The 16,886-nt window shown below is 37.0% G+C and overlaps 1 protein-coding gene across 1 annotated transcript in view; it reads left to right on the top strand.

Moving 5' to 3' along the window:
- Positions 1-227: 227 nt before the first annotated feature.
- dbn1 (drebrin 1) overlaps positions 228-16,886 on the top strand; it is a 122,238-nt gene continuing 105,579 nt past the window's right edge. The window contains exon 1 of the mRNA XM_051677736.1: positions 228-386. Coding sequence (XP_051533696.1) covers positions 304-386 — 83 coding nt within the window. The 5' untranslated portion in view covers positions 228-303. The remainder of the gene's footprint in view (positions 387-16,886) is intronic.

Here is a 16,886-nt window from a genome sequence, read left to right on the forward strand (position 1 = left end):
GAAGTTAATTTTTGTGGTAATCAATATTATGCCACAAATGCTGTTGATTGATGTTATCTTGTATTGAAGCTGGAGTATTCCTTTAAAAAGGCTTAAAGAGGACCCTGCGTTCTGTTCTACTTCGTTGTGACTCGTCTATTTTTAAAAACTCTTCGGCACTAGGACCGCGCCGCGCAGTTGAGAGCAGCTGCAGAGTCTCTTTGTTCCACGCGCAACGTCTCTCCTCCTCTCGTGCTCCGCAGTGACTCTCGCGCTCCTCATCATCACCGCTACACTGGTCTTGATGATTGCAGTGGCAGCAACATGGCTGTGAATCTCAGCAAGAATAGACTGGCCCTCTTAACAGCCTACCAGGACGTTATCAGCGAGACGTCTGCAGCCGACTGGTAAGATACATAAATTCTATTTTAAACGCACTCTTTGGTTTTAATATGTTGCTACTGCGTTGCTTGGAAGAGAATTGAACTTCCACAATAACTACATGCGGATGGGTGCACAGAATGGGATGCGTGTGAATTAATGCGTGTGGGATGGATGCTGAACCTCTCGTTTCCTATTCCTTTTGTTAAATAAACTGATTTTAAATGTCGGGATAAAATCTTTGATAGGTTTTAGATATTTACATTTGTCAATGCATATACTCCGATATATTTTGAATCTTAAAAAATGCATATTCCAGCGTATTTGCTTTACTCCAGAGCTTACAGTTGATTGCAGTTCATTCTTTGACCTCCAGAGAGTTGTGCAAGGGATTCTGTACTGTTTGCTCAGGTCAAGGGAGTCTCCACTACAGCGCTCGTGATTCGCTACTTTAAAGCAAGAGCAGTTGATCACGTAAAACACAAAAATGCACAACGCTTTATCAGTTACTTAGCTATTAATTTAAGTAGATCAGCGCCCATGGACCTCCCCTCCATTTGCATCACAGGACAAAGATGGGCGAGGCAAGATGTACCTGTCAAGCTGCTATCCTTTTATTGTGTGCTCTCATCATCTTTGGGCCAGATGGGAATTGTACCTTTGTTGTAATCTACAGTAACTGTCCCAAACTATTTGGAGTCCCTGTTATGCTTATGTATGCTTACTTGGCGTGCACCCTGCATAGTCCAGTGAGGTATCTGATCTCTTTGTGTTGAAATGAAAATGGCCTGAAACTGAACTGTAGATTGGTGCAACTGTCTTTCAGCTGGAGCGCATCTTCAGTAATGCAACGTTGGGTGAGCAGAGCACCCTTAGAAAACTGGTGTTATTATTGTAATGTTGTTGTTATTATGATTATAATCAGAATATGTTGTTTGTTTTGCACTCTGGTCCTTTATGTATGATATGTTATGATGACAACTGGTAGCCTAGCGTTAGGCCGAAATATCGGCCAATACTATTGATTGTCTGATATTTGGTAATTTTGAGATAACCCTGCCCACTTGACCAATTAATAGAAGTGTTAACACAAAATATACCGATCACCTTGCTTTAAAATAATTTTGTGAGAATACTGTGTAAAATAAGTGTTCATTTAATTTCCACAATTTATCCCAATTGCTATCTTTTAACTTTATTATATATACATAGAAGTATTATGTAGACAGACTCAACAGACAGATTGATCGCATTGTGAATTCTGCGACAGTAGGTGGAAAGTTACTGTTGAAATCAATTTTGACTAACCAAAATGCGAATCAATGTCCTCCAGTGGTAGAATTGCTGTTGAACATATGGACATGTGTGAGCTCCAGTTTCCAGTTTCATCTGGCACCAACAATCATGCCATACTCCAAATCACTGAGATAATATTTTATTTTACCCCATTCTGAAGGTTGATGTGAACATTAACTGAAGCTCCTGACCCGTATCTGCATGATTTTATGCACTGCACTGCTGCCACACGATTGGCTGATTAGATAATCACATGGATGATTGTTGGTGTCAGATGGGCTGGTTTGAGTGTTTCAGTAACTGCTGATCTCCTGTGATTTTCACACACAACAGTCTCTAGAATTTACCCTGAATGGTGCCTAAAATAAAAAACATCCAATGTGGGGCAGTTCTGTGGATGGACGCCTTGTTGATGAGAGAGGTCAACAGAGAATGGCCAGACTGGTTCGAACTGACAAAGTCTATGGTAACTCAGATAACTACTCTGTACAATTGTGGTGAGAAGAATAGCATCTCAGAATGCTATTCTGAGATGCAGGTTGGCGCTGTTTTGGCAGCACGAGGGGGACCTACACAATATTAGGCAGGTGGTTTTAATGTTGTGGCTGATCGGTGTATTTAAAGAACATTTTGGACATAAAATCAATCACTTGATCTCTCGATTTCATTGAGATTGTATTCTTCATAAATACTCGGTAATTTGCTTGATTGTTGAGAGTTGCCTCATTACGCACAGTTGACTTGAGGGGAATAAAAACAAAGACTTTTCGCTACAATTGACTCCGTAAACAATGGCCTTCCTCTATATTCACCCTTAAACCTTGGCTCAAACAATATGTCTGTCCTACATCAATAAAACCACATGACTTTACCAGAACCAAACACGACTCTGTCCCCTTTCCTGTAAGCAAAACACATAATAGTGTTTATATCCACATAGTTGACCTTACCATCTCTTAGAGTATGGCTGTCCTTGTTTAAGCAACCTCACATTCTTCTTCCTGGTATTCATCCATGTTGCGTTACAGTACAACCAACACAGCTGTATCGGTGAAACCTTTACACAAAGTAAACTCTGTGTTTAAACCCACTGGGTCATCAACACTTTACAAACCACCGTATCAAGTTCCAACAGTTCCTCAGGGTAGGCTTCAAAGCTGTGTAGATAAAGCATCCATACCCAACTTGGGTTCTCAAATCTGCTGAGACACATCAGACATTGAAATTAAATTGTCTTGAGAAATCTTCTAAGGATGCATTGTGGAACATTCTTTAGGTAGTGGACCATCATCCATTGATGTGTGGATAAGCCGTAGGCTTCAGAATAGACAGGCTTTTGAAGTTGGACAAGGAAAGGTGAAGCAAGGCCAGTTGGGATAGAGTAGAATATCAGAGTATTCTCAAATATCAAACCAGAATTGTTGCAAAGAATGTTCAGGCTGCTGATCTGAAGAAGGCATATGGATATGTGATCCTCAGACTTAAACGTCTCTTCAAGATGAGTAATGTGTCTTGCACACTAAAGTGTGGTGAAGGTAATGGTATGTCTGGTCACCTATCAGTTTATATCAGATCTCTTTGTTTTAAATACGTCTTAGGTTTCTAAAGAATGTTCAAAAGCATTTTTCCTTACAGTATTAAATCAGGAGTTTTTTAAAAAGATTGTTTTCCATTCGTCACATTTTTCTTTTTTTCCATTTTTACCTCCTTTAAGGTCAAAGCAGTATTCAAAGGTCCACCATTCTGTAAACGCATTGCGCATATTCCATATTAAATGCTTTGCATTATATTTTGGTCTGGTTGACATGGATGATGAAATGTTTTGATACTTCATTGTAAAGTTGAATTGTAATAGACAGCATGGACCTGGATGCACTGTTCCCTTTAACTTAAGTGCAGTTGGAGATTTGTGATCGCACCACAGGGCATCACAGCACAGGATGTCTTGTATAACACTGCAGTAGGAAAAGTCAGGAGGTAAACAGTCCTCGCAGATCTTGCCAATGCCATTTATGAGTGAGTTACTGCGATTTAAATAGCCTTATAAAAAATTTCAATTTTAGCATTTAGAAAATTCTAGTGTTAAATAACTGCGGGTCTAATGCACATAGAAAAGAAGATTCCAAACAGGAATTTGGTTTATTTTTGAAATATTTTTCTAACATCTAGAACAAGAACTTTTCAAGAAAAATAAAGAATTAGCATTTACAAGTGTTAAACCTCATATTCAAGAGAGGGCTTGTAACAAAGCTACTCAAGAGCTTCCCAGAAAACATGATCATGCTGGAAATTGCAGCCTGGTCTCATGAAATTTACGTGAGCATTGCAACATTTTTGCAAAACTGAAATTACTTGCTTCATAACATGTTTTGCTGCACTTTTCAAGCGATTTGTCCAGCAGGGGGGCACCAGACTTGAGCGAAATGAGGTTGTAATCAGACAAGTTTAAGGTGAATTTTAGATGGAGGTTTTAATAAAACTCACCTTAAAGTTTACCCTAAATTTAACCAATAGTGTCCGAAAAGTGAAGTGAGAGTTTAAAAAAACGTATATTCTTACCCTTAACCAACACCTAACCATAACTGATAGTGTTTTAAAATGCAGAAGTGAAATGAAAAGCACATTTTCTAAAGCAACCACGTCATTTCGTGTGGTTTCTATGACTCTGTCGTGTCACATGTCAGCTTGAGTTCTTGTCTGTTTTTGAAACATGGTCCTCCGAGTCCAAAGTCCAGTGCTCTTTGAGGTTAAGCTAATCATATTGGAATAAGTGTATACATGTACAGTTGAAGTCAGAAGTTTACATACACCTTATCCAAATACATTTAAACTCAGTTTTTCACTCAAGTCCTGACATTTAATCGTAGAAAACATTCCCTGTCTTAGGTCTGTTAGGATCACTACTTTATTTTAAGAATGTGATATATCAGGATAATTGTAGAGAGAATGATTTATTTTATCTTTTATTTCTTTCATCATATTCCCAGTGGGTAAGAAGTTTACATACACTTTGTTAGTATTTGGTAGCATTGCCTTTAAATTGTTTAACTTGGGTCAAATGTTTTGGGTAGCCTTCCACAAGCTTCTCACAATAAATTGCTGGAATATTGGCCCATTCCTCCAGACTGAACTGGTGTAACTGAGTCAGGTTTGTAGGCCTCCTTGCTCTCACATGCTTTTTCAGTTCTGCCCACAGATTTTCTATCGGATTGAGGTCAGGGCTTTGTGATGGTCACTCCAGTACCTTGACTTTGTTGTCCTTAAACCATTTTGCCACAACTTTGGAGTTATGCTTGGGGTCATTGTCCATTTGGAAGACACATTTGCGTCCAAGCTTTAACTTCCTGGCTGATGTCTTGAGATTTTGCTTCAATACATCCAAATAATTTTCCTTCCTCATGATGCCATCTATTTTGTGAAGTGCACCTGTCCCTCCTGCAGCTAAGCACCCCCACAACATGATGCTGCCACCCCCATGCTTCTTGGTTGGGATGGTGTTCTTCGGCTTGCAAGCCTCACCCTTTTTCCTCCAAACATAACGATGATTATGGCCATTTTGTTTCATCAGACCAGAGGAAATTTCTCCAAAAAGTAAGATCTTTGTCCCCATGTGAACTTGCAAACTGTAGTCTGGCTTTTTTATGGTGGTTTTGGAGCAGTGGCTTCTTCCTTGCTGAGCAGCCTTTCAGGTTATGTCGATATAGGACTCATTTTACTGTGGATATAAATACTTATCTACCTGTTTCCTCCAGCATCTTCACAAGGTCATTTGCTGTTGTTCTGGGATTGATTTGCACTTTTTGCACCAAACTACGTTCATCTCTAGGAGACAGAATGCATCTCCTTTCTGAGCGGTATGATGGCTGCATGGCCCATGTTGTTTATACTTGCGTACTATTGTTTGTACAGATGAACGTGGTACCTTCAGGCATTTGGAAATTGCTCCCAAGGATGAACCAGATTTGTGGAGGTCCACAATTTTTTTTCTGAGGTCTTGGCTGATATCTTTTGATTTTCCCATGATGTCAAGCAAAGAGGCACTGAGTTTGAAGCTAGGCCTTAAAATACATCCACAGGTACACCTCCAATTCAGTGCACCTCCTATCAGAAGCTAATTGTCTAAAGGCTTGATATCATTTTATGGAATTTTCCAAGCTGCTTAACGGCACAGTTAACTTAGTGTATGTAAACTTCTGACCCACTGGCATTGAGATATAGTCAATTAAAAGTGAAGCAGTCTGTCTGTAAACAATTGATGGAAAAATTACTCATGTCATGCACAAAGTAGGTGTCCTAAACGACTTGCCAAAACTATATTTTGCTAATATTAAATCTGTGGAGTGGTTAAAAAATGAGTTTTAATGACTTCAATCTAAGTGTATGTAAACTTTTACTTCAACTGTAGGTTGGTCTGTAATACAAGCACTAAAATGTATAATTTTTCAAAAGATGCGTTAGAGTAAAAGTGTCTCGATATCATAACATAGCAGGGTCTGAGTAATAGAGAGAAAAATAAGTGTTTATAAAGTAGTTATCAGCCATGATTTCAGTAAAATTGACATCACGGCTGAATAGCTCTATAAAACACACAGTTGTTTTAGCGCTTCTAGTGTTCATTTCACCTGAAAACTGCAGGGAATTGTACCTGGAGACACGTATAACAAGTTTTGCAAAAATGTGTATAGAGTCACGTTTTCACTATGAGACCATGTTGGAAAATCGACATTCTGCTTCCGAATGTTCAGGTACCCTGAAATCGACCTCATATTGCCACATTTCTGACAAGTGCCATACTCCTTCAGACATTGCGCGAGCAACCTCTGAGACATGGATTCTGGTCCCGTGGAAACCAGGAAATAATTGTGTTCACATAAACAATGGTGAGGGCTATTCGGAGTTGCCACAAATATGCTCTTCTAGATGCAATGTCTTGATGTCACTTAGTGCACCGTGGCTGTACAAGTACAGTGTACAAGTGTATCTCTTTCCAAATGAAACCGACTGTGACGTTTGCCATTGCCAAAGCACAACCACTGCCTCTTCAGCAAAAAGTAGTCTGACTGCTCAGCAGAGCTCAAGCCTTTTTAGTTTTGTTTAGGTCTTTTGAGCACAAAGAAAGCATGTGAGAACCCCAGAGACAACTCTCCTGTTTGCATTCGGCTGCCAAGAAATGTTGGGCAAACCACAGAGAGGCCTGGAAATTCACAGTTCACGTGGTGTACCAGATTCTATAAAATGTACACATTTCCCTACATTTGGGTGTGCAAAGTCCAGACCTCTGCTTCACCTGGTTGGGGTGGGGGGTTATCTTTCTAGAGTCCTACAGTCTGATGCTTGCATTCTTTCAGCATCAGGTCACTATTTTAATGATCTACAGCCATTTATCATGGTGAAAAACCATTGCAAGGGGAGGATATGTTAAATGACTTTTCCTTTTTATAAAAGCTATTTCCCATTTAAAAAAGCTTAGTCTGAAAACTGATCCTAAATAAAGGCATACTCTTGGAAAGGCTAAGAGGAGTCAGCAGTACTAAAGAATGTCCTGCAACCCATAATCAAACTGCTTACCACCGTTATTATCATTACAACCTGGTCTCATGACAAGTCATACTTGTAATAATAGTACAAGATGGCGAAATCGTAAGAAATCGTATGTTTCAAGATTTTTACAAACCAACGAACGATGTTATTAAAAAAAATTTTTTTTTAGGTTTAACCCCTAACCTAAACTAGAGGTCGACCGATAGTGGATTTTACGGATACTGATAACTAAGTTGGGCAGTACCTGCCGATAACCAATTAATCAACCGATAGTTTTTAAAATTGAAACTGAATGAAAAAATAACACTCAAAGTAAAATAGTGCTGAACTTTATTACAAAAATAAACAGTACTGACTGAACCATGAAAATGTATTGCACTTTTTTAAAATAAATATATAAATATTAATATATATGAACTAATATTCAAATGTTAAAGTCAGCTGATTTTTAAATTGACGTTATTTCCTTAGTCCACAAGAGGGCTCAATAAATACATAAACCATTCAGCATCGTTATATTATTGCAAAGAACATTCCTGGCTGTTAAAAAAAAGAGCATTCCATTTTCAACTAATGTGCATAAAATAAATAAATAAAAAGTTTTAGTCGGTCCATATTCTCAAATGTTAATTCAAAAGTAAAATGAGTGGGGAAAACGCTTCAATAGACATTTCACATGGTGTTACACATGCACTGATTCCTACTACTCCAGACTCAAGCTTCATAATAACAGTGAAATACCACATTGTTTTTATTCAGTACAGTTGTTTGTAGAGTAGCAATATTCACAGCAGTGGTATTCGGCTGAACTTGGTGGTGAAGTGGCTCAGACTATGAGCCCAGGCCAGCGGCTGTTTAAACAGATGGAACACAACAGACTGGAACCAAACGCAAGGATTTTGAGACCCACATTTCCAAGTTGAACATCTTTCCTGACAAAGCATTTAAACAAATCACTGCTTAATCTGAGAAACGCTTATAAGAGAGCAAGACGCAACAGCCAAAGACCTCCACCAACTGTAACGGGCTGTTCACACCGAACACTTTTGCAACCATCCATTTGTTTTTCTATGTAAACGCATGCTAGATGAACGTCTTTGTTACCCCTTGGTTTTTGTTTATTCAGCATCTCGTGCAGGAGCACTGTTTTTTAGATGATGTATCTAATTAAAAAGAACTTTAAAAGCATATTGAGACACCTGCTTTCTGTTAAACTGTATTTGTTGCACTGTGTCTAGCCTTTTTTAGCGAAAGAATGCAATCTATCTGAAGTCATCGTGTTACAGTGAGGATAAAAAAATTTAATTGAAATCAGGTGCATTTCTGATTTGTATATACGTTTCTCTCGGCGGCATGAAGATATTTGTTTGCTTTCTCACGTCACTAGCTTTAAATATTAAAGCTTAGCTGGCTAACGAATGCATAAACATGACCAGCTGGATATAAACTAATGCAAAAAAAAGAAAATAGATGGTAACAATCGTGACATTTAAACATTTGGGTAGGACTTGTATTTTTGTCACATTGTTTTAACCGCTTGAGGTTAGCTTTAATTTAACGTCCTCTCAGACTTGTCGGCAAACATACTGCTGTTCTCTACTAATGCAGCATCTAGTCAACAAATTAATTACTTTATAATGATATGAAAACCTGTAATGTAGTGTACTGTATACATACCATTTTGTTGATGTTTTAAATCCGCATCTGAAATATTCCGCTCCATGCAGAGTGTAGTCTCACGTGTCAAAACAAACACCACAAGGCATCAGTGAAGTGATAGTTTTTATTTCGCCTCTAGAGGCCGCTCTCATACTGTATAAAGACAGTGGATCCTTCCCAGCCGCTCCAGCACTGGACGCAATGGGAAGAAACTATCGGTATGCCGATAACCGATAGTTCCAGAAATCTCTTATCGTTGCTGATTAATCGACAAAACCGATATATCGGTCGACTTCTAACCCAAACCTAAACTTAACCATAAAGTCTAAACCCTTACCCAAACCCTAAACCTAACCATGAAAGAAAAAATTATGATAATATGAAATGACTAACCAAATTTGATGTCTGTATTTGTAAAGTGTAATTTAAAATGTTGTTTCTTTTTTGGTTGGTTTCTAGGGGAATAAAAGTAATAGTGTTTTGTATGAGCCATGTCTTTCAACATTATTGGAATAACTGAAACTAAACTAAATTACATTACTCCAAAAAACAAAAACATTAAACATGAAAATACCATTAAATATCACGACAGGAATTTACCTTATTTAAATGGTATTAATTTAACATATTAAGTTTGGCAGCCCTAAAGTATTGAATATAATGTAAAACCTAAATATACTGAAAAACTAAAAGTGAACTGAAACTAGAAAACAACAGTAAAATTCAAACTACATTAAAAAGGACAAATTTAAAAGAAATCAGAAACAAAAGCTAAATGAAAAAACTATAACAAAAACTGTTCCTTACACATGCAATTAAGACAATTTGATTGTCTTAGGAAAATTGTAAAGTCAAATAGTGTATAGTTGCTTTATTTACTCTGCTTGGAAGCTAGCCTGAGGAACTTTTGTTGGAACACTAAAATTGTGGTTTGTAAAGTGTTGATGAAAACTGATCTTTGATGTAGCATACTGCTCTTTGGAAAGGCTAGCAAGAGTCAACAGTGCAGTGATGATGCTGTAAAAAATGCATTCTGAAGGCAGTGTAATTGATGAGAGTACATGCAGTGTTATCACTTCCCAGACATAGTGGTGCGCTGTGTGGGTAGATGATACTTTGGCTTCTCTCTTCATGGACTCAAGGCGGTCTGTGAAAGGCAGCTGATTCAGATCATGGCTATGTACTTTTCCTTTTACTCAGATTGTGAGTGACATATATTCTTAACAAAGACGGCATCTTGCCTAGCTCTTGACCCTTGGCATTACAGAAGTGCAAACATGTCCACCTCACAGTCGTGAAAAGATCCAGGCTACAAAATTCTCAAATTACACATGGGTCCAGATTACAGGTATTAGTATTTTAACCGCTGATTAGAATCAGTACAAATTTTGTTTAACAAAGATGTTTTTTAAGATTTACAGTTTGTCTTTGTCAAATATATGAAACGTTTCTATGAAAAGTTAAAGTCTACAGTAACTAATCAATAAAATCCATAAAGACTGACAATGAATGTAATGATTGATTAGTTGGGTGTTTTTGTATTAAAAGGTTTACATTTTAAACCTTTTGCAACAGTGGATTGCGTACATTTACATTTTTTGTTGTAAAGCCTCCAATTTGTGCAATGTTTGAAGGAGAGCATTTGACAAGCAGTGAAATAAAATGCTGGAAATAAAATTGGGCTTCTTTATCCGATTAATCGAAGAAATAATTGGCAGATTAATTGATTATCAGAATAGTTGTTAGTTGCAGCACTTGTTATATAACTGAAGCTGTAACTATGATCACGGGAGTCTGTTTGTTATCATAATTTCAGCAAATGTGATTCCATATTTAACTCTGTTGGACATAAAAATTTAATCTTTTTGCAATGCCTCATTGGTTACGCTTTATTAGGACTAATACTGCTTTCAGCTAATGATTCTTTAAGAGCGATAAAGTGTTGATTAACTAATGCATTGTGCTGACAAGTTGTGCCACAACTACATCAGAGGTTTGACACTGTGTTGAGGCTACAGCAAAGTAGCCTTTCATCATATTTTGGGTTTGTTTTTGTTTAATCATTTACATTTATGCATTTGGCAGACACTTTTATCCAAAGTGACCTACAGTACAGTTATTACAGGGGCAATCCCCTTGGAGCAACCTGGAGTTAAGTACCTTGCTCATGGACACAATGGTGGTGTCTTTGGGAATCGAAACGGCAACATTCTGCTTACCAGTTCAGTGCTTTAGTCCACTACACCACCACCACTAATCAGAATCATTTTAAAAATCATGTAGGCTATTGTTCCTGGATCTTTGTTTGCAAAAATGCCACATAACACAAAATTGTGAAACAAAGACATGATCCCTGATTTCACCCTGTTTTGGATGAACCAAGAAGCTACTGACATCTTAAAACTTGGCGAGAACTTTGCAAAGTTTGCTGTAATTTTGATCTATTTAAAGTTCAACTTAAAATGCTTGCTAGCACCAAGAAGTCCTCCAGACTCTAACTGTATCTTGAGATGACATTAAAGGAATAGTTCACCCAAAAATGAAAATTCTCTTATTATTTACTCACCCTCATGCCATCTCAGATGTGTATGTCTTTCTTTCTTCTGTTGAACACAAACAAAGATGTTTAGAAGAATATTTCAGCTCTGTAGGTCCATACAATGCAAGTGAATGGGTACCAACATTTTGAATCTCTAAAAACCACAGAAGTCATCATAAAAATAATCCTTATGACTCCAGTGGTTAAATCCATATCTTCAGAAGCAATATGATAGGTCAGGGTGAGAAAATTATGAGAGAATATTCATTTTTGGGTGAATTTGTCCTTTTGAACTTTTGGAGAGGAGATCCCACTGGGTTCTGAGCTGTTGGATCTTCCCATCAGGAAATTCTTCTACTAAAATAAGTGAACCAGTTTCCTTGTAGTGGCAGCTCCTGACTTCCCCACATCAAAAAGCTCTTTGTCTTTTGGCACTGGTCTTGCCATTAATTTCAGTTTTGTTAGTTGGTCACTACAAAGCAGTGAACAGAAGACTCAAGTGTAGGGGTTACTATTGCCAGTATTTGAGTTAGTTCACTTCCCTGTCTAATCTCTACTTCTAAGTAAGACAGTTTAAAGTGGATCTTGTTAATAATTTATCAATTGTTCAAACATTTCACAAGGCCAGTTTCCCAGGTTTTATTTCGCTGAGTAGGTGGGTAGTGGACAAAGATTTTTTTTAATGTGATCTCATTAGTATTCGTAGGTAATTGTACATAAGTGTGGTTCAATCAACATGATCACACAGGAAATCAAAATATTGCTTTCATGTACCCTGAAATCGACCCCATCCTGCTAAATTACAAACAAGCCCCATCCCCCATCAGAAATGTTTTCATCAATTACAATTTGATCACCTTGTGCTACTGACAGCGCATTGTGTGAGCAATCTCTGAGACACGGGTTCTGGTCCCGTGAAAACCAGGAAGTAATTGTGTTCACAAACAATTGAGAGCGCGATTATGAGGTTGCATTTTTGCTTTGAAATTACAGTTTTACTCCACTGATGGTTAGGTTCAGGGTTGGGGTTTGGGGAAGGGCATGTGGTTAATAAAATATGCATTCCTGTTGACTTTATCACATCATATACAACTTAAAAAATTCACTTTTGCTGCCACTCTGTGGATGTTTAACCTGGAAACTGGAGCACTTCCAGCTTCAGCCACTGGGGGCAGTGGTTTGAATTTCTGTAAACATGATTTAAGTGGCAGAACTTTTGATCTCCTGTCACCGAATTCACTGGTTCTATCATATGTATGTTTATAAATCAATTGAGGCTCAAAGAACCAGAAGTTTCGGAACACACACAGTCGTCAGAAGATTTATAAAGATTTGTTCATCTCTGAAGCTGTACATAAGTTAAAGTACTTGCCTTGTAGAATGTGTGAAAAGGTTGATATTGTACATTTCAATGTCTATCCAAACGTATAAAAATATCGTGAAACCATTACATACAAATATCTTCGAATACTAAGAGATCACCCTGGAATTTTTGCACATCCTGTGTTTTGATTTGAGATAAGGCCATTCTCAAAATGTGTCCTGTCTAGGAATGTGCATTCATCAGTAATTTGGTATTCGAATATATAAGCTCATAAAAAACGAATACTTGAATATTCTATTATTTAAATGAAGGTAATTAATGAGAAAGAGACTTTGTAAAATAATTTTTCTAGTCATAAAGTTTGCGTCACCATTTAAAAAAAATAAGCTTCTAATTATATCCAAAACAAGCTTATATTATGTCCTGTGTTTTTTTGTTGAAAACATTTAAACAATGTGTGAAAACAAAAAAGTATAGAATAAAAGCATTTAAGCTTACGCAAAGCGAAGAAAAAGAAACCGCTAATAAAGTAGACTGACACAGTTAACATACAGGACAAATATAAACACTCAACATATAAAAGTTATGTTTATATTGTATCTCATGTCATGTTTTTGTTGAGAAAAACAAGCATATCCACGTGCTCTGTAAACTATACTCATTTGTAAATACCAGCTTAAATGATGGCATGTCCCTTACCTCAGCTAGCATAGTCTTTCTTGGATGCCATGTTTGTTTTTTACAGAAGTATCGCGGGAATTACGTTGTTATGGGGACGCTGCTTTCTGAGGAGCTGCACATTTATGGGAGTAAAGAGTACACCGCTTATACAATACATTTATACAGGAACCCAGCTTTCTTGCAGTAAGCCACATCGCAATAACCCGCATTTTGGTGTCCATCTAAACACACTGACAGAACGGTTTGCTCATCAAATGTGATCAACTTGTGTCCACACTCAACAGCGCCACCCAGTGCATTCTGTTATAACTGCCAGTTTTAGTTTGTGTGTTCAGGATTTAACATGCATCTCACTGTATTTATGGCCAGCAAAGCAAAACCTCGAGTATTCAACTATTCGTGCACATCCCTAGTACTGTCCCCAGAAACAAATCTAACAAATTTAGAGAATGCCTTGAAAGATGCCCCCTATTCAGGGCAAAATTAGCCCTTTCGTTGCCAACACTTTGTAATAGAGTAGCTAAGTAGCCAAAAATTTTATTTTGATTTTTGGAGATTATGAAAAGTTAATCTTTTATTTTTTACTGTATTGATAATTCTCTCAATGGTAGTTTTAATGCTAAGTAGATATTTTCAATACTAAGTTCATCACTGACATGGAAAAAGTGTAATTTGTGTTATTGAATGCCTTGAAGGTGCCAATTAGTGTTTGACTTCTACATAATTACACTCTGCTCAAGTGACACAAATAGAAATAGGGTAAGTGCACCCATTAAGCCCACATACTCTTTAAGCCCACTATCATCTTTGAAGTTAAATAAAAAGAAACCTCATTTCTTTTTGGTTTTGTTTTAGATTTTTATATTTCTATTTATATTAAAGTCTATTTGTCAGTGTTATTTTCACTGCAAGCCAATCAGATGCTTTTGTGCAAGCATTCCTTAGCAACAACACAAGAAAACTTTGGTGTGAAGAGACCCTGCAAATGAACAAATATTTTATCCTTTTTCAATCCATTATTTGGTAATTATGCACAATTTTGTTAAATGTAAGAAATTAATGATTTGATCAATGCATGTATTGAAATATAATTCTGTCAATAATTACCCTTTGCTTTGAAATGGAAAGATTTGTTTTTTGATCTAGCAAACAGACCATATGGCCTGGTCAGTGGATTGGCTTCGTAATGTAGTGTACTGGCGAATCATCAAGCATGTTAACCATGGTGATTAACTACACAAAATTATGCAATTAATCGCTATTAAAAATCGACTGACAGCACTGTTAATAATGCATTGAACTGCTTATTAAAAATTGGTGTCTTTCATCATATTGCTGTTGCAGCCATTTTATAAAAGCTATAAGCCAATTGAGTCTGTGTGTTAATGTGATTTTACCACAGAAAAAGGGGATTTTAGGCACTTCGCTTGGAATCATGCCAATGGCCCTGTCCCAGATGGAACCAAAAACCCTTGTGGTCCACAAGTCCAAGGTGCTGTAAGCGATTTTATCCTTTCTGAAACTTCCACCAGACAAGCCGTTGAATTAGCCACGCCCCCTCTCTTTCCAAAACGTAAAACCCAGCACTCCAAAAACATACGAGCATATATGGGCTGCCCTGCAGCATGCACAATGATTGACTGGCAGAAAGTCTTCTGATTGGCTAAACATACGAAACGATCTGACCGCGTGCCAGCGGATATCTTTTGCCCCGCTGTTTACCCCAGCCTAGGGCTGTTAAAGAGACAGGTGTGATATTTCATGGCACCTATTTCAGTGATATCTGACAGGTAATAGAGGTGTTTTCTTCATGTCAATTCATAAAAAAAAAATCATTTACAACACCTTTAAGGCCAGAAGTCCACATCAAGTGTGCCATTTGGAGCAGGGCGTAATAACCGCCCCTTAGCCATGGTAAAATCTCTGTAACACAGGCCTCTTGTGGCTTAATATTGCTTTATTAGATTTTAGAATTAGATGTCCACTGTTCATTGAGAAGTTTGTTTTTTTAAAATGTTACTTAAACATTTATTTAAACTTAGTGTATTAAATACATAAAATGTGTTTAATGCATCTTTTAAATGTTTCAGTGGTAATGAATGTATTTAGTCTGTTCACTAAATACATTTACTGTTCACCTGATGTATTTTACATAATATAGAATTAATTATTGTGTTGCTGTAAATGTTAAATTATGTTTACCAGTCATGTTGGATATGTTTTACCAATTGTAAACAATAGAATATTGATATTTTTCAGTTAATAAAAAAGTGGGCTTAATTGGTAAACCCATGGGTTTATACAGTACATCATGTACAGTTTAAGCCCATTCCATACTTTTCACATATTTCATGAACTATTTGTATTTAATATTTTAGAAACTGTTGGAATTGATAGATACAACTTCAAATGAGAGATAAATCTCTTATTGTATCATTTTTTTTCCATGTAAACTAAGGAAATATGCAGTTAATAAAAAAATTAGTGGGTACACTTACACTATCTTTTGCATCACGTTTTCCATAAATAGAACCTAAGAATTTGTGTCATGCTCCGTAACTGTCGTGCAATAGAGATCATTCCAAAAAATCCATTCTGTTGAGGTTCTAATATGTTTAAGAAAGTTACTTACATTACTAAATTGGCTCCATAGCTTTACTTGTTGCACCAATGAGTGGGCATCATTGCATTACAGAGATTGGATCTATTTTTAGAGTGATTCTTCAATCAAGGTCATTCATCGCTACAGGCACTGAGGAGTCTCAATAACTGTTTGCACAAGTTAAATTGTCTTTCCTGCTTGAAATGTCAAATGGCTGTGGTGATCATTCCTGAAAATCATAATCTGATTGGGGGAGGAGAACTTCTGTGGTCTGGATGGTCTGAATTTGAGATATGAGATACATACAGGAAGTGAAAGTGTACAGCGCCTTGCAAAGCACAAATGTCCCATACAGCATTTGTTGTTCATTGCATATCCATGCAATTTCTTTCACTTTCAGAAATTGCAAGAAATATGATTAGGTGTTTATTCAGTTTTGTTCATTTATTTTCATGTGCATTTTTAGTTTTGCGCTTTATTCCAGAATATCTTATTTTAAGCCGAGAACCCATCGTAATGGCTGCAGATGAAATCAGTGAGGAAAAATGTGCTTTAATCCCTTTTGAAAATTTATATTTATGTCTGTGACATGGGCTCCTGTTAGTGGATCAGGCTCAGGGATTTATGAGAAATGATTTGCCTAGCGTGGGTGTTGGTTTAAAGCTCAGAACTATCTGAGACAGGGGAGGAGAGGTGAGCTTTGAATCCGAATGCCATAATGAAGAGCCTTTACAAATTTGGACAAAGGCTTCCATGCCCCTTTTAGTGTCATCAAAATAACATAGACTGGAATATTTTTGTAATATTTTAATATAGCATGTTTGTGACAATATTTCTTCAAATACACCCAATCAACCCTTCAGTAGGTACATGCAATTAACATA

The sequence above is a fragment of the Myxocyprinus asiaticus genome, chromosome 38, assembly GCF_019703515.2.
Source record: "Myxocyprinus asiaticus isolate MX2 ecotype Aquarium Trade chromosome 38, UBuf_Myxa_2, whole genome shotgun sequence".
NCBI classification, from domain to species: Eukaryota; Metazoa; Chordata; class Actinopteri; order Cypriniformes; family Catostomidae; genus Myxocyprinus; species Myxocyprinus asiaticus.